General features: G+C 35.3%; 1 protein-coding gene across 1 annotated transcript in view; it reads right to left on the bottom strand.

Annotated features, from left to right (window-relative positions):
- LOC108913084 (fibrillin-2-like) overlaps window positions 1-21,060 on the bottom strand; it is a 117,965-nt gene that overhangs the window by 18,400 nt on the left and 78,505 nt on the right. The window contains exons 3-21 of the mRNA XM_018718562.2: window positions 12,035-12,117; window positions 11,780-11,890; window positions 11,623-11,727; window positions 11,469-11,564; window positions 11,110-11,304; window positions 10,806-11,054; window positions 9,311-9,478; window positions 9,024-9,257; window positions 8,206-8,448; window positions 7,663-7,812; window positions 7,016-7,605; window positions 5,342-5,567; window positions 4,927-5,232; window positions 4,531-4,872; window positions 4,345-4,473; window positions 1,118-1,369; window positions 988-1,063; window positions 767-933; window positions 520-713 (exon numbers count right to left, since the gene is read on the bottom strand). Coding sequence (XP_018574078.1) covers window positions 520-713; window positions 767-933; window positions 988-1,063; window positions 1,118-1,369; window positions 4,345-4,473; window positions 4,531-4,872; window positions 4,927-5,232; window positions 5,342-5,567; window positions 7,016-7,605; window positions 7,663-7,812; window positions 8,206-8,448; window positions 9,024-9,257; window positions 9,311-9,478; window positions 10,806-11,054; window positions 11,110-11,304; window positions 11,469-11,564; window positions 11,623-11,727; window positions 11,780-11,890; window positions 12,035-12,117 — 3,916 coding nt within the window. The remainder of the gene's footprint in view (window positions 1-519; window positions 714-766; window positions 934-987; window positions 1,064-1,117; window positions 1,370-4,344; window positions 4,474-4,530; window positions 4,873-4,926; window positions 5,233-5,341; window positions 5,568-7,015; window positions 7,606-7,662; window positions 7,813-8,205; window positions 8,449-9,023; window positions 9,258-9,310; window positions 9,479-10,805; window positions 11,055-11,109; window positions 11,305-11,468; window positions 11,565-11,622; window positions 11,728-11,779; window positions 11,891-12,034; window positions 12,118-21,060) is intronic.

Below are 21,060 nucleotides of genomic sequence, written 5' to 3'. Positions count from 1 at the left end.
CCACTGATCCTGATTTTTCGAAGAAAATCTTCAGTGATGAGGCCCATTTCAAGCTCGGCGGCTATGTTAATAAGCAAAATTGATGAATCTGGGGTAGTGAGTAGCCGCAAATGACCGCTGAGAGACCATTGTACCCGCAAAAAGTGATTGTTTGGTGTGCATTGTGGGATGGCGGTGTCATCAGACAGTACTTCTTCGAGAATGACGAAGGAGCCACCGTTATCATCAATTCTCAGCGGTATGCTGCCATGAAATGACTATTTTTGGCCTGAAATTGAAGATTTTGATCTGGACGACATGTGGTTCTACAATTACCTTAAAAGGATTGAGTCCTGCAAATCGTTCCGTTGAGGACATTTGAATGATATTGTTTTCCAAGCATAATGGCATAGTCCAAACTTTATTATGAAATAAAAAATCCATCAAAATTGAAATATTTAGGGTGTTTTTTTTTTAAACTTTACGCCAAGGAGAAAATGGATAACCCGGTATTACTTCCAGAAATGTTTGACAACTTACCGGATTGTTTATGCAGTCGGCATTCTCATTGCAGTTGTACGTTCCCAAGTAACACTCATCCTCGTCAGTGCACTGCGGTCCACCCTCGGGCTTCACTGAATAACCTTCCTCGCACCTGCAGTGGAAAGATCCGAGAGTGTTCACGCACTCGCCGGCCCCGCATACGTTCGGGTTTTGCTTGCACTCGTCGATATCTAAAATTCGCCAATTGGAACCGATACTTTCGAGAACCACATCCGATACTTACCCAGACAAGATGTACCACCGGGACCTGCCAAGAGTCCTTCGGTACAGTGACAGATGTAGCTACCCATGGTGTTTGTGCATTTTCCGCCATTACATATCCTCGGGTTCTCCTTGCACTCATCTATATCTGAACAAGACCTACCGTCTAAGTTGAGGGAATAACCGGAGCTGTAACGGAAACCTTAATATTGCCGAGTTTAATGAAGATTAATGCTATCATACCCACAAGAGCAAGAGTAACTTCCGGGGATGTTCAAGCAAATGTCGTCGCACGGTTCCTCGTCGCACTCATCGATATCTAAAAAAAAATAGCGGTAATACATTTTGTGTGAAAAAAATTAAGTGAACGCACCTTCACAGTGTGATTTGAGGCCCGTTTGTTGATAACCCTCGTTACAAATGCACTGATACGTCCCCATCATGTTCTCGCAGACGCCGTTTGAACAAATCCCACTGGACCTAGAGCATTCGTCGATATCCTTGCAGGATTCCTTGTCGGGTGCCAGTTCGTGACCGGGAGGGCATTCGCATTTGAAAGAACCATCCAAGTTGATGCATCGTCCTCCCCGACACAAACCGGGTATTTCCAAGCACTCATCGATGTCTGTAGAAAAAATTTAATCACTTATCGTGATTCTACGATTTTGTTGTCTGTGAAATTGTGCCAGTGAATGCCTTGATGACAGTATACACAAAAAAACTTTATGGTTCCTAAATCCAACTATTTTAGAAAAAAAAATGATAAAAATTTACAGCTAAAGGTTTTGCTTCGCAAAATTTTTGAAAATGGATTTTCACTAAAACTGACCAGAACCCTTTTTATTTTCAAGAACTGTTTTGATTACCCTAATTTTCCCCTTATAAAAGTGTCTGCGTATTAAGAAATTCATTATTTTCATTTTTCGTCTATTCAATAAAAAAATCACAAAACAAATTAACTGCCTTTTAATTTCCTAAATTAAATTTTTCACTATAGTCCAACCAAAGTCTACTTGGAGAAAAAAAAAAATTGTTACTTGGATTTTTATAAGTGGAAATGGTAAAAGGGCCTAAAATAAACCAAAAATTTCTGCAAAAATAATTTAATTTTGATGAAACTTGGTGAAAGTATACCTTTCTGTGTCTTCAATAACCACAAATTTTTTTAAATAAAAAAAACAAGAAATTTTTGAGATATACTTTTTTTTCGGTCTGAAACACTTTTTTTTCAAAGAAAAATTCTACTTAGAAAAATCATCGTTCAGAGTTCTGTCGGTGATATTTTTTTTCGTTTTGACATACTTTTTGGTGAAATAAAAAAACCTACAATCACAGTTTAAAAACATGCTCAAAAATGCAAAAAAAAATAAAAAATGACTTGCAACATTGAATTTTTCAGTAATTGTTGACAATTTGTTTTAATTAAAAAAAATTCAAAAACTGATTACACCATTCGATTCTACGAAAAAAAAATATAAAAAAACTCATTATATTTGACCCAAAACTTTATTTTTGTACAGTATTGCTATAAACATTAAGTCTAATTACAAATGCACAAATGATAAATTATCTGGATGATTTGAGATTTTTGCAATACAAAGTATTAACTGCAGTTATATGAAACCCGAAAACCCGAAATTTTGCAAAATCGTTTTATTTTTTTCCGGCTTTATTTGAAAACGAATTTTAAAATAAATTGTATATTTACATTGCCACTTTTTTCGCTTTATCCAATGGTGTCAACATTTTTGCAATCCGACATTTCGTCTTCGATCAGGTTAATTTTTTTAAATACGTCTGTTATTTTTATGACAAAATCTAATCATTTTTAATTATGTCATATTTGGTCATAAAAATAGCAGCAACATATTTAAAAAAAATTAATCTGATGATGACCTATCGAAGACGAAACGTTGAATTGCAAAAATGTTGACGCCATTGTATAGAGCGAAAAAAGTGGCATAGGAAATATGCAATTTATTTTAAAATTCGTTTTCAAAGCCAGAAAAAAAATTAAACAATTTTGCAAAATTTCGTTTTTTTCCGGATATCTCCGGAACTACCCGGAACTTTTAAACTTTCTAAAGGGCATATTGTTAGGTGTAAAAAAACACAACTTTTTTCTAAGCTGAGCCACCCCGTATCTCTTAACGTTTCTTAGATCCTAATGCTATCCCATCCTTATTTTGGACACACTGTATATCTATGAATTCATCAAAATTTAAAAAAATAAGTACACTAAACGATCCTACGGAAAAAAAATTATTATTTAATTTATTTATTCACTATTCGACTTATGTTTATAATAATACTGTACAAAAATAAAGTCATGGGTCAAATGAGACAGTTTTTTTTGTATTTTTTCCGTAGAATTGAATGGTATAATCAGTTTTTGAATTCTTTTTTAATTTAAACAAATTAGCAACAATTACTGAAAAATTCATTGTTGCAAGTCATTTTTTATTATTTTTGCTTTTTTGAGCATGTTTTTGAAATGCGATTACAGATTTTTTTATTTCACCAAAAAGTATGTCATAAAGAAAAAAATGATCACCGGCAGAACTCTGTACGATTATTTTTCTAAGAATTTTTCTTTGAAAAAAAAAGTGTTTCAGACTGGAAAAAAATGAATATTGGAAATTTCTTGATTTTATTATCTAAAATAATTTGTGGTTATTTCGTCAAAATTAAATTATTTTTGCGGAAATGAGAAATAAAAAATAAAAAATCAGAAAAAAACCGGTCTTTGCATTTTTCTTGGAAATTTTGAGGTTATCTTAAAAAGTGACCTCTACAAAAGTTGTATATTTTTACATGATCTACTACTTTTGTATGGAATACTTTTTTGTTGGACATCAATTTTCGCCAGAAATCCCAATGATACAATTTTTTACAACTTTTCAATCCCCAAATCAACCCTCCGCTCCGCCAACCCTGCTCACGCATTTATTTATTTTTTCGTTTATTATAAGCCCCTTTATCATTTCCACTTATAAAAGTTCAGGCAACAATTTTCTTTTTTTTTCCCCCTCTAAATGAGTTATTTCGATCGGTCTACTATGAAAAAACTGATTGCAGTTTGAATTTGCTTTAATGTTGATAGTTAATTTTTAAAATAAAATCTGTAATCTTCCTACAATTCACATATTTATTATCATGTCATGTGAATTGCACATTTCCACGGTTTAACTGTTTATCAGACAAAGTTCTCAATCTGTTCAATTCATTCACCTACAACAATCTCGATTACATTAATACGCCACTATCACCCCCCACACAACTTAATTTTTAACACCACTTTATTGGAATAACCAATATGCGAAAATAATGTATTTCCCACTTGCACGCATATGACACGAAGGGAAACGCCTAAACTGGAAATCAACAAATCAAGAAATGAAACTAAGCAACTATGGTCGCTTCTTTTTGTATATGAAATGATAGAATAGGATGAACATATTGGAACATTATACACAATGAACAGCGTTACAATTTCTAAGTAAAGAATACACAAAAATATTTGATCAGATTAAGTAGTAGTAAAAATTGTGGCCTCTATTCTCCATTATTTTGGACCTGAAGTATAAAGGTAAAACTTACCCATACAAATCTGCATCGGTGCCATAGTCCTGTACCCTTCGTTACACACACAAATGAAGTCTCCGGGTATATTTTTACAAACACCATTCCCACATACATTATCGGTCGTCAAGTTGCACTCGTCAATATCTAGAAATCAAAGAGAATATAAAACGACAATCAAAACGAGACACTTTTATAACTTACCCACGCACTTTATTTTATTCTCGTCGTAGTCGTAGCCCTTATTGCATTTACAGTTGTAGCTGCCAATGGTATTCTTACACCTACCGTTCTGGCACATTCCGGGGAACTCGGTACACTCATTGACATCCTTTTTATCCACGAACCCCATCCCTTTCGGACACAGCTCTAGGAAGGCGGCTGTGCCCGGTCTGGGACACGGCTCGCATTTGTCGCCCCAAGCCTTGCCGATCTGCGTGCAACAGCACAGGTTCCTGTAGAAGAGCCCGTCGATGGGATTGACGCATTTCCCGTGCTTGTACCGGGTGTAGCACTGCTCCTGTCGTATGTCCAAACACTTCGTTCCTGGAACACGTATTATTTCAAGTTTCGAATTGGGCGGTTGGTAATATTTCTTACTAGTTTCGTCCAGGGTTAGACCCGGGGGGCAGGTGCAAGTGAAGCTGCCGTCTGTATTCATGCAAGTTCCTCCTCCCTGGCAGATGTCGGGGTTTAGGTCGCACTCATTGATGTCAGTACAGGTTTTTCCGTCGGCCTTGGCGTAACCTTTGGGGCAGTCGCATTCGTTTCTGTTGCAGCGTTCGCAGGGGGAGCCCCAGGCGACGCCTACCGAGCAGCAGCATTCTGACCTTCGGCTGAGGAGCGGAAGGTTGTTCTCGCATCGGCCCCTGTTCAAAGTCGTCCAACAAGTGCCTTTCCTGTTATCTGAATAAGAACTATAGTCGTACAATTTTTTGCACATTACCGAGGGCAACAGACATTATTATTGAAGGCAAATAAATTGATATTTATGGAAAGTAAACGTTATAATAACCTATACAGATCCGTCCGGTGTTGTCTAAGATCGAGCCGGGATCACACTCGCACTTATACGAGCCGTGAGTGTTGACGCACTCTCCGTTGAAGCACGCCTCAGGTCCCAACTCCCTGCACTCGTCGACGTCCTCACAGACGAAGTTACGCGCATTCAGCTGTGTACCCGTGGGACAGATGCACTGAAAACTGCCGGGGGTGTTCCGGCACTGCCCTCCGCTGCACACCTGTACAATTGATCTAACAATTCATAATGGAAACGTCTTGTACGAGTTAAGTCGTTTAGTTTCAGCTCGTCCAGGAGCACCATACCAAATTTTGAAAAAAAAATCCTGACATTTTCAGGCTTTCCGAGACTTGAAACATTAAAAAAAATTTTGATTTTGAAAAAAAAAANAATTCAATTTAATTTATATTAACAACTACAACTTATAATGAAAAACTGGACAAGCAGCAAAGTAAGGTTCAGCACACCAACGGAAGGGTTTGTGGTTCTATAATACATACAGGGTGTTTTTAAATGAAGTAGCAAAAATGGTACCAGTGAATGTAGAGCCAAAAATAAGAGGATTGAAGTAAAAATACCTTATATGAAAATTGCACCCCTGAGACGATATACCCTCTTTAACATGAGGAACGCTAGAGACACGAAACTTGGTATGAGCATCCTACTAATAAAGAGACAACTTTTCAATATTTGTTCAATCGTTGACATATTTTATAAAGTAGTGAAACAGTCAACCCCACTGCAATACTTTATTAGAAATTTTTTATATGAAGCAAATTATTTTTACCTCTTGTAATTTTTCGACAAAACCGATAGTTTTCTAGTAAAAAAATTAGATGCGTCATCGTTCACTAAACGGTAATTGCAAAAATTTGTAAAAATAAAGTAGGCGGATGTCATAACAAATAAATTGTGATTTATCATATTAATAAATTGGCACTTTCTGTCAATAAGCTGGTAATTTAATAATAACATTGAGACATTAAGAATAATTTGCTATTAACAGTATTAATTAATGAAAAATGTTTGATTATTTTATGACTATGGGACATGTATTAGGTAAAATTATTTATCTGAAATAAAATGTAATACAAAAGAAAAACAAGAAATGCAAAATTAAATTTAAAGAATATTCTCAAAATAATTTCCATTTTGCTATTTCATTTAAAAACACCCTGTATAGATTTTTTGGATTTTTAGTTTAGGAAATAACTAATTATTTTAATTAGCTAAAATTGAGGATATAAAATGGAAAATTTAATTAAAAATATGAAAAAGATGACTTGTGTAAAAAAAATTCCAAATTTTGTTTTTAAATGAGTGAAAGAATGTATTTTGGTGTACAAAAGGTTTCTCTTGCAAGCCGAGGAGCACATAGTGACCCTCAGTCCTCTTTGTATGCTCCCGTGACATTTTATTGTTGACATTTTTGCCTTTTCTTTTATAACTTTTCCCTTTTATGATAATCGTCTACAAAAATTTATGATATTTGCCGTGGAAGAGAAAATAGCCCAGAATGTGTCGTTACTGGGGGAATTTTTAAAAGTTCTAGAAAAATTTGAGAAATTTCCTGATATCTTCCCGACATTTCCAGATCTACAGAATTCCCCGATAATTCCAGGTTTTCCCGATCGTACACACCTTGCTTCACACTTTTCTGTTACTTACCAACTCCTCAACCTCGCACTCGTTGATGTCCGTGCATATCTTCAGGGTGTCATCTGCCTCGAATCCGGGATTGCAGATGCACCGGTACGTCCCGATCAGATTCTCGCAGGCGCCATTCTGGCATATGTTGGGATTCTGAGCGCACTCGTTAATGTCATTGCCGTCGAACGTGGAGCCGGGCCCGTGCGGGCATAGTTGGTCAAAATCCGTCGTGCCCGGCATCGGGCAAGGCTGACAGTTGGTGCCCCAACCCATCGGCTTCCCGGAGATGATGGTGCAGCAGCAGCAGCTCGATTTCGTTACCGCTGTCATGGACGGGTTGAGACACATACCGTTTCGGTATTCCTGATAACATAAGTCTCGGCGGGTGTCGAGACAGGACCTTCCGTCCGAGCCGAGGCTGAAGCCCGAATGGCACTCGCACCTGAAGCTGCCCAGGGTATTGTAGCAGGTGCCGAATTGGCAGGGGTTGTTGATGCACTCGTCGATGTCGACACAGTGCTTCCCGTCGGGGCCCAGGCGATATCCCGAGTCGCAGACGCAGCGGAAGGAGCCCTCGGTGTTGAAGCACTTCCCGTGTTCGCACATGCCTTTCAGGAAACAAATTTTAAGTAAAGTAACGGTAGAGGAGGTAGAGGTTTACCGACCTGTTGAGGTACACTCGTCCATGTCACTGCAGAAGGTGCGGTCGTTGGATTCTATGAAACCGGGTAGGCAGGCGCACGTGTAGGAACCGGGTGTGTTTTCGCACCGGCCGTTGAGGCAGATCCGGGGGTTCTCATAGCATTCGTCGATATCTAAACAACATTGACATTATTTGTAAAGAAAAATGAAATATGAATTTTCACTAATTTTATCCGAGGTGTGGGGTGGTTTTCTTCAAAAGTAAATGTTCATTTCTTAAAAAAAAAAATTTTTAAGTTGGAAGATTCGATATCCATTTCTTTTATTGACAAAAAGAAAACAATTGAGTATCACATTGTAGAGATCCAGGTATAGTAGGCACTATGATAAAAAATAGTTAGAAAAAATTAGCGAAAAGTAATTTTAAACCTTTTCGTTATTCTCAAAGACAAGGAAGTTACGGACAAATCTAACATTTTCCTCTATCAAGCCGGTATAAAACAAGAGCAGATTAATAAATTGCAGGATTCTTTATTAAAAATGTCGAAACGATATCTGTCACTCACCTATACATGCGAATCCAGTCGCAGAGAGCTTAAATCCAGTCTTGCACTGGCACTTGTAGCTGCCGTCCATGTTGATGCAGATGCCATTGGTGCACATCCCTATTTCGGCGCATTCATCGTGGTCGGTGCACATTGAACCGTCGGGGGAAACGTCGAAGCCGGGCGGGCACTTGCAGACGTAACTGCCGGGAGTATTGGTGCATCGGCCGTTCACGCACTTGCCTTCTCTACATTCGTCGATGTCTGCGTAGTAAAAAAGTCATACAAATTAGGTGGTGACCTTGGATTGACCTCCACCACAAGTTGCAATATTAAAGTAAGGTCAACTTAATATTAAATGGAATATGCTGTTTTTTATGCGAGCACCCGACGCTGAGCCAAATTTTATGTCGGAATCTGGGATGTATGACGTCCTTGTAAGTTATTTGAAGGTTAAACAAAATTTTTCACAAAATATGAAGGATGTAAAAGTGAAAGAATTTAATAAAACTATTCGACTAAAATTATTAGACCGCTTATTGGGGACATAAAATGTAGCGCTCTATCTGGTGTAAAACATAGGGGGTTTCGTTTAATGTTTTACAGTTGACCTTGCTTTGACCTTAAAACTTAAGATCAAGGCCAAACTCAATATCATATTGGCGTATTGGTTTACTGATATCTTTATTTGATCTCAATCCTGAAAAGTTACCAGAAGTTCAGGTCTTTTTGTGACACCCTGTATATTAAACAACTATTTTCAATTTTTATCACTGATTAAATAATAACATGTTTTAAATTGTAAATAAAATAAATAAATATAGAAAAGTAGCACTAGCCTTCACACACATGTGATTTTCCCAGACGGTATCCAGAATCACACTCGCACTCGTACCCTTTCTGGGTGTCGATGCACCGTCCCTTTCCGCAGATGTCGGGCCTCAACATGCACTCGTTCACGGCCGTGATGTGGCTCACTTGGTCCACTTTCATGTCTCCGGTGGTGATGTGGACGCTCGTGTCACCCGGAATGATGTGACGGGTGGCTGCTTCGCAGAGTTTCCGATGTTCGTCTGAAATCGATGCATTTAACATACACGGTTTTGGTTGTACGTAATTTTTTTACCTTCCCCGAATTCAGGACATCGTATACATTCGTCTCCTTCGAACATCGCCCACCCCTGTCCCATGTTGAAGCCGCAACAGCAGTCCTTCTTCGAGAGGCGGACCTGCAGGCTGTTAGTGCAGTATCCTTGGTGGGTTCGCTCGGTATAACACAAACCCTGCCGACCATCTGACGGGAGAGAAGTGAATTAGTCGATGAAAATATCTCAAAAATACGAAGCTACGAAGGTCATAGCATTATTTAATTTCTTTGTTCACCAAATTTCAAGTTTCGAAGTCGAAATTTTGAGTTCGAAATGTCACAATTGAAATTTTGAATACAATCTTAAAATGTTTTATTTGATACATGGAAATTTGAGTTTAAATTTAAAATTTCGAAGTTAAAACTAGAAATTTTCAATTACAAACTAGAAATTTTAAGTTTCACCTCTACGTATCGAGATAAAGCTTGAAATTTTAAAATTAGGTTCAAATTCTAAATTTTGAGTTTAAATGCAAAATTTTGAGTTTGAAGCTGAAATTTCGAGTTTACATTTAAAATTTGAAACTTGAAATTCAAAATTTCTAGTTTAAAAATAAAATTTCGAATTTGAGCCCTAATTAGAAATTTGGAATGGTTAAAATTGTTAGTTTGAAACATAAAATTTAGAATTTGAACTCAAACTTGAAATTTCAAGTCTGAAATCGAAATTTCAAACTTAGGCCTAATAAAATTTCTGGTTTGAACTTGAAATTTAGAATTTGAAATTCAAAATTTCTAATTTAAAACATGGAATTTTGAATTAAACTTGGAATATCAAGTTTGAATTTGAAATATCTTATTTTTAAATAAAAAATTCTAATGACGTCTCGATATTTCTAGCTTAAACCTAAAATTCTGAGTTTGAAATATCAAATTTTTAGTTTAAATCATGAAATTTTGAATTTAAACAAAATTTCAAGTTCAAACCAGAAATTTTATAAGGCATAAGCTCGAAATTTCGAGTTCAGACTTGAAATTTCAAGTTTGAGTTCAAATTCTAAATTTTATGTTTCAAACTAAAAATTATAACTTCACTCGAAATTTCTAATTAGGGCTCAAACTCGAAATTTTATTTTTAAACTGAAAATTTTGGATTTCATGCTCAATTTTTAAATTTAAACTCGAAATTTCAGCTTCAAACTCAAAAGTTTAAGCTCAAATTTTCGAGTTCAGACCTGAAAATTCAAGTTCAAAATTGATAAATGTGAGTTTTCCATTGTAACTTATTTTAGAAATAAGAAAATTGGACCTTTCCTTATTTCTAAAATAACTAAAAATTCAAGTTCGAATATCGGTTGAAAATTCTGTTATAAACTAAACATTTCTAAGTCACATTTGAAATTTGGTGTGCAAATTAGAAATTTACACTTTAAAATATGATATTTCCCGTTCAAACCAGAAATTTAAAGTTGAAACTCAAAATATTGTATTTAAATTATACATGTATGTACTTTGTTTATTATTGTGTACCCACCTATGCAATACGTTTTATCTTGACTCTGGATGAATCCTGGGTGGCACAAACAGAAGTAACCACCTTTGGTATTATAACACTGACCGTTCTGACAGATATCCTCGTCCTCACACTCATTCCTGTCATCGCAGCTATTCGTAGCGGGGTTCCTAGTTTGTCCCGGAGGGCACTCGCACGTGAAAGATCCCACGGAGTTGACGCAGCTACCTCCGGAGCATAAGTGAGGGATCGCTTCGCATTCATTTATATCTGCAACGAGATCTAGTAATAACCACGATTGATTTTAGAACCACTCGCTACATACCCACACATTCTCCGGTCTTCAGATTTTTCAGGAATCCTATCTCGCACTCTAACCGAGAGGGGCAGTGTTCACAGGGATGGCCCCACGCTTTACCGACGGTAGCACAGCAAAGGGTTTTGGTACAAACCACTCCTTCCAGCTGGTTAACGCACAGGGTGCTCCGGTATCCCGTGTAACAGGGACCAGTCCTATAATCTAAAATCATGTATTAAATATCTAAAAAGGTGGTGGAACGAACACCTACACTCGCTTAAAAACAACTGTATGGGTAGAAAAAAATATCATTTAAAAAATGTTGTGTGTGTTGTTTGTAACTGAGTGTTTCGATATAAAAAAAAATAAATGAACATTCTATTTACCTGTTTCACAGTGGTTCCCTGAAAAGCCGTACACACAAGCACATCTATCGGGGCCAATACAACGTCCGCCATTTTTGCAGGGGTCTAAACAAATAGCTGAAAAACATAAAACAAGGATTTTCAGTCTTTCATAAGAAATAATTAATATTCTTACGTTCCGTGCAAAACTCCCCGGTATATCCAGCCTCGCAAACACATTTCCCATCCACACAGGAACCCCCGTTCATACAAATGGCACGACAAGGTCTCCCTTCGCTTCCTAGAACAGTTTTTCTTAGAAAATGTCTAACTGATTTCAGTCAACTCGTTACCTTGAATTTGCTTGTAACTCTGTTTGCAACTCGAAGCTTTGTGGCCACCTTCGCACAGACACGTGTTTGGTGACACGCACTGGCCTGATCCGCAAGGCCTTGAGCATACAGCTAAAAAAAAATATTGCCAGGTCTTTATAAATTAAAATATAGTTAAAAAAGACAATACAAATATTTTGCTTAGTGGAACATTGAAATGGTTAAAACATGAATTGATAACCAAAGTAGGTATGAGAAGAAAAAAAATAAACTTACGAATTATACATAATCCTAATAAATTGTGCCTTTGCCATCCTGGACAACAGTAGGTTCTTGTTCGCGATCGACACACATTTGGTCTGAAAAGTAATTACTTCAATAAATATCCATCCATCATGCATTTGCATATAACAGTATAATAATTTATTTAAAGATAATCGACATTCCTTGGCATGAAATGAAATTATTTAGAAACACGAGATCAAGTTGAAATCATAGAATTCAAATTCAGAGTACTAGACGCTGATAGAGACCTATTATACCGAATTATCAGTATAGCCATTGAGTTTATAAGCTACCCCACCACATCAGGTAAATGTAACAACGACGAGCAAGTTTGTTTTCCCCAAATAGAATAGCCCTATGCTCTGTCCATTAGGCCCGAGCAATATAATTTCTCATGAGCTGACGATTTAAAATCCAATTTAAAGTTTCAAATTTTTGGTGTGAATTTTAGGTCTATTCTATTTTGGAAAACAATGTACTAAAGATAGAGGCAGCTACAGATGTTAGATTTGCTAGAAACGTAGCATCGATACTGGTATATCATACAATACCGTTAGGTACTTCAAAGTATTGTCACCTTGATTGATATATCAACTGTAGAAGGCAGGGTTCAAAAACAGTAGGTCTGATAATTTTGCTTTCAACAACACTGACAAAGTTAAGGTAGTTAAGCCGCTTTCACATGTATATTTTTCTTATTTCTGATTGGCTGCAAAGTATTTCTTTTATTAAACAACCAAGAACAAGGATGGATGTACCTACATAAAAAATAACAACACGCAACTTACATTTATACTCAGCTTTAGATTGTAGACAGAAATGAGTCAGACACCGTATATTTATTTTTAATTGTGTTTTAACTCGAAGATAAGAAAATTAGTGATTTAATTTTAATTTAGAAAGTGTTTACTGCCATTTATGATTGATTTTATCATTGAGATCAAGTAAACAGTAGTACGTATGTGGAATTTAAAAAACAAATTGGATTTATAATAAATTACATTTAAAATAAATAGTTTATGAGAATAAAGGAATTTTTGAAGGAACAAGGGTGCCAGACGCGAATTGATCCCTTCATCCCTTCATAATGTATAAAGAAATTATTCAACTTCTAAACCCCTTAAAACCGTACTGCACTGAATCCCTTGACAGGCAATGATTTATTACTTTGCATCAAATATAAACCAACTACAGTTGTAAATATTCACATATTTAACAATGTTCTTTATACAGGGTGTCCCACAAAGCAAGAGTAGATTAGGTACTTACATCAAAATAGTGTGATATAGCTAAACTTACCTTACTCCATTTGTGGATAAAAAAAGTTACAGAGTGTTAAAGTTAAAATTTTTAGAAAGTTAGTAAGTACAAACAATGTATTGGGAATTAAATTGCGTTCAATGGAAAAACAGCAAATAAATCGTATCGAATTTATCGACATAAAACAAGTATATTTTATTTGTCTAAAATAGATAAGAGAATAATATTTTTCTATTAAAACTTTCATACGGACACAGACAAAAAAAAGACCAACTTTTATCAACCAAGGGTACATTTTGTAGCGACCTCTAGCATCTACAGCAGAGCTAAGTCCAGAATTGTTTTCCCCCGAATCCAAATTTTCAAATTCTTTGAAAACTTTCTAAAAATTTTAAGAACTTTGATTTCGACATTTTAACTTTAACACCCTGTAACTTTTTTATTATCCACAAATGGATTCAGGTAAGGTTAGCTATATCGCACTATTTTGATGTAAGGAATCTATCCCTGCTCTGTGTCCCACTAATTCGAGACACCCTGTATATTATATAAATTCAAAGAAATATATCTAAATAATTTCTATATTTTTATTGTCCAATAAATATTACGTAATTTGTAGATTGTTGATCGTAAACATTATAAAGTTTTATGTTTTATTATATCAATTTATTTGATTTCTACTTATTGTCTTCACAGACGTATAATTATCATTTATCAGTAGGTATACTAATAAATTTGTAGTTGCAGATAGTGGTAATTTTTAACCCAATATTTGTAAACATTACTTTTAAACAACTTAAATTTACCGCCCGATTTGTTTCTGTTATGTCAACGAGAGATGGTGAAGATTGTTATATTCTTCCTTCAGTTTCTATAGCAAATAGGCAACCAGCAATACATTTTTATAGATTTTATTACACAGTCTAAATATGAATTAATGCACAAATAACAGATTTTCCCCCATTTTAACACAAATTTTCTATAAAATGGACTTAGTTTGAAACTCAGATTACTTTTTGGTGTAAAGAAAAATTGTAATTTACGATGTCGCTTTTCAGCGGCAAATTAGCGGTAAATTACAAATTTCTTTACAATAAAAAGTAATTTGAATTTCAAACTAACTCCATTTTATAGAAAATCTGCGTTAGAATGGATGAAAGTTTGTTATTTGTGCATTAATTCATATTTAGACAAACTGTAATAAAATCTATAAAAATGTATTGCTGGTTGCCTATTTGCTACAGAGCTCTCTTAATCTAATCTATCTAATTTATCCACTTAATTTATTACATGTTTTACAATAAGGTAAAAATTGATGAACTATGAACGTAAGCTGAGATGTTTTTAATTATTGCATAATTACTTTCTTTAGTGCATAACAAGTATTTGATGAAGGGCCTCGACTTTGATTTGTCGACACTAAATATGTTTTTAGTGTCGTTTTATAGTAGATAACTACGAACGTAAGGTGACAATATTTTTATTGCAATCGATTATTTTTATTAGCCCAGAAGAAATTGACAAATGACTTCGACTTAAATTTGCACACTAAAAATTTTTAGGATGTCTGCATACCAATAGAAATGTATGCACGAGTTGTTTTATAACAGATACCTACGGACGAACCTAAGGTGCGAAGGTCCTTATTGCAATTGATTACTTTTATTAGCGCACAAAAACGGCAATAAAATCTGTCGCGTGTTCAACGCTTGAAAAACTCTCCCTCGCATTACAACCATCGAGCGACATAAAAGCATTTATTTATTTAGCGCCTCTTTAACGACGTGAGAGTAAAAACAAACATCGAACCGTCAACGCCGTAACGAGTATGGAATGTTAATAGTCGCCTCTACTCCTGGGACTCCCATAAAATATCACCATTGGAACACAGATCGATCTGTGTAATTACATCACTGTTCAATTCGATATCTAACGAGACGCAACCGAGAGCTTTTTTACGAGAAGATCAGAGATTACTTGGTCCGAGCATGTGATAATGTGGACTTTAATGTCGAGTGACATGTGTCTTTCGATGCGCTGCTATGAAAGCGGGTCCGTTTTTGTAATCCGATGGTTTATTTCGGCCGGTCAGCAACGATGCCTTTACCGCTTATCACGGAAATAGTTCGACCCCGACATTAATTTTCTTGTTTGAGCAACGAGGGCCTAGTTATCTGGGTCGGTTTTTGTGTATAAAAATACTTTTCTCGTTAAACGTTAATGATCTCATACAACCTCTTAGGAATAGATGAAAAAACGAAAATATTTATTTGGCTGTTGGAAATCATGACTTGTCCTATTAGCCTGCAGGAAGGTATGTCCGCAGAAAGAATTTATTTCACTTACAATGCGGTACTTTACTGAGTTTTAAGTGTGTTCCTATTGTTTGCGTTCTGCATCGTAGGTTCCTTTACACCTTTCATTATCCAGAGCAGGTGGAGGCTGCACTTGAAAATAATACGATGTGTAGTCGATATATAAGCCAATTCACAACTCTAAAAATTTTGGTGACATTTGTGCTATTAAAAATATTGGTATCACCAAAAAGGTTATAATAAAATGGGATTACGTCTGTAAGAACAGCACAAGAACAGCGAGATGGAGCACTTTTTCGTCAACAACTGGATCAGACATGATCAAATGTGTTTAATTGATTTTCGAAGTGTCCTTTTTGATTTCATTTTTACACTACGACATTCGCATGGGTCCATTGTACCTACATCCCATATTTTATATTTTTTTTTGGAATGAAGAATGAATATCACCAGTAAAAATGCATGTGAAAATAGTATATTGTTATATTAGGATTAAAAGTGTTACTTTTGCAAAATTGCGAGACAAAAAAGACACATTTCATCCAAATAAAACATGCTATTTTTTTCTCCAACCGAAATCCCCTATTTAATTATTAATTTGTGTTGTGAAATTATTCAAACCAAATTTGGATAATAAAGCAAAGTAGGTAGGTAGGATATATCGATGTAGCTATGGATACTTTATCACACACAACATTAGTCGCCATATTGCTAATTGAGTTCATTTGTGATTGTTGGTGGTTTAATTTGCTGAAAATTCTGTAAAAATGGAATCTAATGAAGATTTAGGTGTACCTGAGGAGATACTGGAGTGTGCGAAAGAGGTTTCTTGAATCTTCTTCTTCTTGAATCTTCTTCTAAAGACATCTCGAGAAATTTATGAATGTGTCTGCCAACGTTTTATGAATTGGTGCAAAGAAAAAACATTAAGCTGTATTCAGAAGATGTATTAATGGTGTATTTCTCAAACTTAGCAAATGAAATGAAGCCTTCAACGCTTTGGTCATATCTATAGATCTAATATTTTAGATCTATGGATATAAAGAAGGGGATTGATATAAGCAAATATTCAAAGTTACGTGCTCTTCACAAGAAACAAAATGAGGGATATGCACCGAAAAATGTATTTACAAAGGAGCAAGTTGATTGCATTTTTGAATAGTGCACCTGATAATTTATATTTGGTGATGAAGGTAAACGTTTTAAAATAAAAGAACATTTTTAAAAAGCTTCTTGATAGGTCGTCTTAATCTTGAGGGTTGCAGGCGCATGCCGTTCTGATTCGTTCAATTTAACTATTGATAATGTTGAAGATGTGAAATCCCCCTTAATTATAAAAATTCCCAATACCAAAACCAAGAGACCACGTTTTTTTTACTGTGCCATTATTTAAGTTTTCATCGAAAATATGTTGCTTTACATCCACTCGGATTGGTAGAACGTCGATTATTTCTCAGATATATTAGTGGAAAGTGTCATCGAATGGTGGTCGGTATTCATAAAAGAGTACAGTGGAGTGGACACGCATTACGACGAACGTCTGCTACCCTTTTAGTTGACAGTGGTGACCTCACGGAGGATGGAGATCGAGCACTGTGGCGGAAGGCTACATTGAAGACTAATTTTTGAATAAAGAAGATATTGCGAAAAGAATACTGAAATTTGATAGTGGTAATGATAAAAGCACCGTTGTCATGTCTGATTTCAAAACATCTGAAAATAATATATTGAAAACGTGTTGGACTGCTTTGAGAATTGCTCCAAGAATGAGAGTAGTGGCAGTTTCAGTGGTTTATTTAATTTTAATACTTATTCAAACTGTGTATTTAATATTGATGTAGATAATTTTCTCAGTAAGGAAAATGTCAACCTTAGAGACTTCTGACAGTCAAAAAATGTCATAGTTTTGTGACGGTTGAAGAAAAAAGTTATGTTTTAAAAACATACACAGGAGTTATAGTAAATGAAAACAAATAACTTCTTACATCTGTACTAATCGTAGAACTGTAGAAATTTGAAAAAGAAAAACGATTCGTTATTAATCACCAATTCTCCTTTATTTTCGAATATCCGCTTCACGGATGAACACCGTGTAACGAATATAAAGACGTAGACATTATTATTTGATACATCGGTCCCGCTCAAATCGGCGTACGAATTCCTTTTGGAAATCTCCATCGCGACCAAAAGGCCTCCCGCCGGGCAGGGCCGTTTCACGCGATTCTCCCTTGATTAAAATCATCAATTATTATCAAATATCCGATTCGAGCGCGAACGTTATGAATGCGCACACCTTTACCCTGCAATTTGTGAAGGAATTTCGTGTCGGTTTCGCTATTTTTTTTTTTCGTTTCGCACGGGCTTTGGGTTATTGGCTGCGAGCGTAGGTTGTTCGCCCAGCTCGCAATTTTTCCCCGAAAAGGCCACGATGTAAATGAGCGGTATTTAAAAAGTGTGACGCTTCTGACAAATCTAATGGAAACGTTTGTTTAACACAAACAAATGGGAGCAAAAGCAAAAACTAATACTACATAGATTAATATTTATTATGCCAATATAAGTTTGTCAAATAATCCAGACATTATAATTTATTTTGAAATACCTTAAGATACCATTTCCGGTGTAATTTTCAGCATTTTTGCTCCATTTTGCAAATATCCGATAACTCCCTAAATAGTGTAAGTTGTCCCCAGGACAACCCGTTAAAGTTATTCATGGTGCATATCCCAGGACATTGATCGTATGTCTTTGGGACATTTTTTATATATACGGAGTATTTTATTTTGTAATATACGAGGGATTAATCAGAGTCCTTTTAAATTCAGGAAAAAAAATGTTTTATTTTCTTTCCTATTAATTTCGCCTATTATGCGATCATCAGGGAAAAAGAAAAATAACAGTCATGCGAAATTGCTGCATAAACTACTAATAAATAAAATTACAATTCTGCTTAAATGTGATATAGGGTGTTTCATAATTCGATTAATTGAAGAACGTGTACGACGTGATATTTTGGTTAAAAAAATATTTCAGAGTTATTAGACTTCAAAGTTTCTGTATGCGATCAATGTTTAATTTTAATAAATAATAGCAAGCTAGGAAATAAATGATAGCCACATACAGACATCTGCTGCAATGGGATTCGATGATTCGAACTAACAGTTGAACACCTAGATCGAAATAGTCTAATTTTTGAGTCGCGCTTTTGACAACTCGACTACTGCAGCTTCTATTTCTGCGTTACTATACCTACTTTAAAATGTCACTTAGGTATCGGAATCCTCTTAATGTTAAAGTTAGACTGACTTAAAATTATGTGACAGGTACATTTCAGTAGGTGTATGGTTATAGTTATTTATTGTATAAATGTTTTAAGTAGCATTTTATCCAAGCATGAATATTCTTAAGTGGTCAAAAGGTAATTAAAACACGAATGCAATACAACGTTTTATCCATAATTGCATCACAATCATATTTGTGGAGCCAGAATTATTGGAATTTAATAAAAAAAATATTCGCACGAATTATATTTCTTACTAGTACTCAATGAAATGTGGTAGGGTTTGTTATGGAACGTTGTTTATTATCAATTATTTAATAAACAGTTCCATCTGAATATGGTAAAATTGCAAAAAAGTAATTGTGTTCCTGTGGCTGTTTTTAAAAAAGCTCAAGAAGCAATTTTCCAGTTATTGCCAGCGAAATCTAAGAAACATTACGAAAAAGTGTTCGCTGAATTTAACGAATGGAGGGAAAAACGGAGAGTAATGACAATAACTGAAGAAGTCATGCTATCGTATTTTTTAAATTTGAAGAAAAACTATGCGAAGTATTCGATGTTGAAAGGTCTACAGAAAATATAGATATTGGAAAATATAATAAGCTTACTGCTTATTTGAAGAGTGAATCGAGAGGATACAAAGCAAAAAAGCAATATTGGAAAGTGCACATATTGAACAATTTTTGACTGGAGCTTCCGATAAAAATATTTAATGATTAAGGTAATATCTCTTTACCTTTTACATGTTGTTAGGTATAAAGTTAACTTTGATTATTTTAGGTTGCACTAATAATGGGGATTTCTGGTGCCTGTGGATGCTACGAATTGACAAATTTGAAAATTAGTGACGTTGAAGACGTTGGCAGTTACCTACTTGTTTCAATACCTGACACCAAGACGGGCATTTCAAGAAAATTTACAATTATAGAAGAAGGATTTTGCGTGAATGCTGTTGAAATATGCAGAAAATATATTTCTCTGCTCCCAATTCCCCTAACACAAGAGAAATTCTTTTTAAGATACATCAATCAAAAATGCACTTCTCAACTTGTTGGAATCAACACATTGGTGAAGGTACCCTCAATAGTTGCTTTATTCCTTAATATCGTAAATCTAGAAGCATATACTGGCCATTGTATGAGGCAACTTTATTGGCCAATAAAGGTGCTGATCTTACAACCATCAAACGGCATGGTGGATGAAAGAGCTCCTCTGTAGCAGAAAGTTATGTTGAGAAGTCTAAACTAACAAACTTAATGTTGCAAGGAAAATCCAAGGAAAATATAGCTGTTCCTTACAAGAAGATACATCCAACAAATTCTTCACAAACTTTGGCAGATGTTATGCGTTCCGAAAATGATGGCAACAATGTTACAAGGGTTGTTATTAACGGAAAGGAAGTTGAATATGATAAAACAAAAAACGTAATGTCTATTACTATAAAGTAACAAAGTTACTTTATGCCACTAGTTGATAGAAAAAGTATCACTTTAAACGGTTCATATGTGTGGATAAAGTACTTTTATGTATCTGCGACAAGTGATTTTGAAAATTTGGATGCCGAGCCTTATTTGGTTCAGAAGTCCTATCTCCGTTTCTCAATTCTTTGCCGATACCGACAGATGTTCTCCGCTACTTTCCCTTCTAATCGTGCTTCTGCCTTCGAACCATCATCAGTTCGACGTGCTCCCGAACCTTAAACATTATTTTTAGATCATTGAGAAAATTTCATTAATGAACCGACATACACATGTAGAAATTCTTCTACCTCGGCAGAAGCGAAAACAAATAAATAACGTTATTACTACACGGCATGAAGCTGGTTAGTTTATTTTGTGTAGATAATTTGACGTTTATTGACTCGACGCGTTTTATAGTCTACGCTGTTTACTTTTCGCCACGGTTCTCAATTATCTACTCCCCCGTTATTCGAAGAACTCATTGATGGTTTAGGAACAGACGTATTAGTGATTGATCTTGGTCAGATACGCATTTGTTTTTATAGTTACTTTCGACAACCTTTGCTCTTTAATTATTTTGCAAAAGGCACTGCGATCTTACAGACTACTCGTTCTCCTGATCTGAACCCAGTCGGAGGAAGTATTTGCCAGGAATGGTTAAGAGTTACCAGGCGATATACAAGTTCTGACGACTTTCTATAA

This window comes from Anoplophora glabripennis, unplaced genomic scaffold (assembly GCF_000390285.2).
Source record: "Anoplophora glabripennis isolate ALB-LARVAE unplaced genomic scaffold, Agla_2.0 scaffold30, whole genome shotgun sequence".
NCBI classification, from domain to species: Eukaryota; Metazoa; Arthropoda; class Insecta; order Coleoptera; family Cerambycidae; genus Anoplophora; species Anoplophora glabripennis.
The sequence above is the reverse complement of the archived record's forward strand: the minus strand, read 5'-3'. Positions and strand labels throughout refer to the sequence as shown.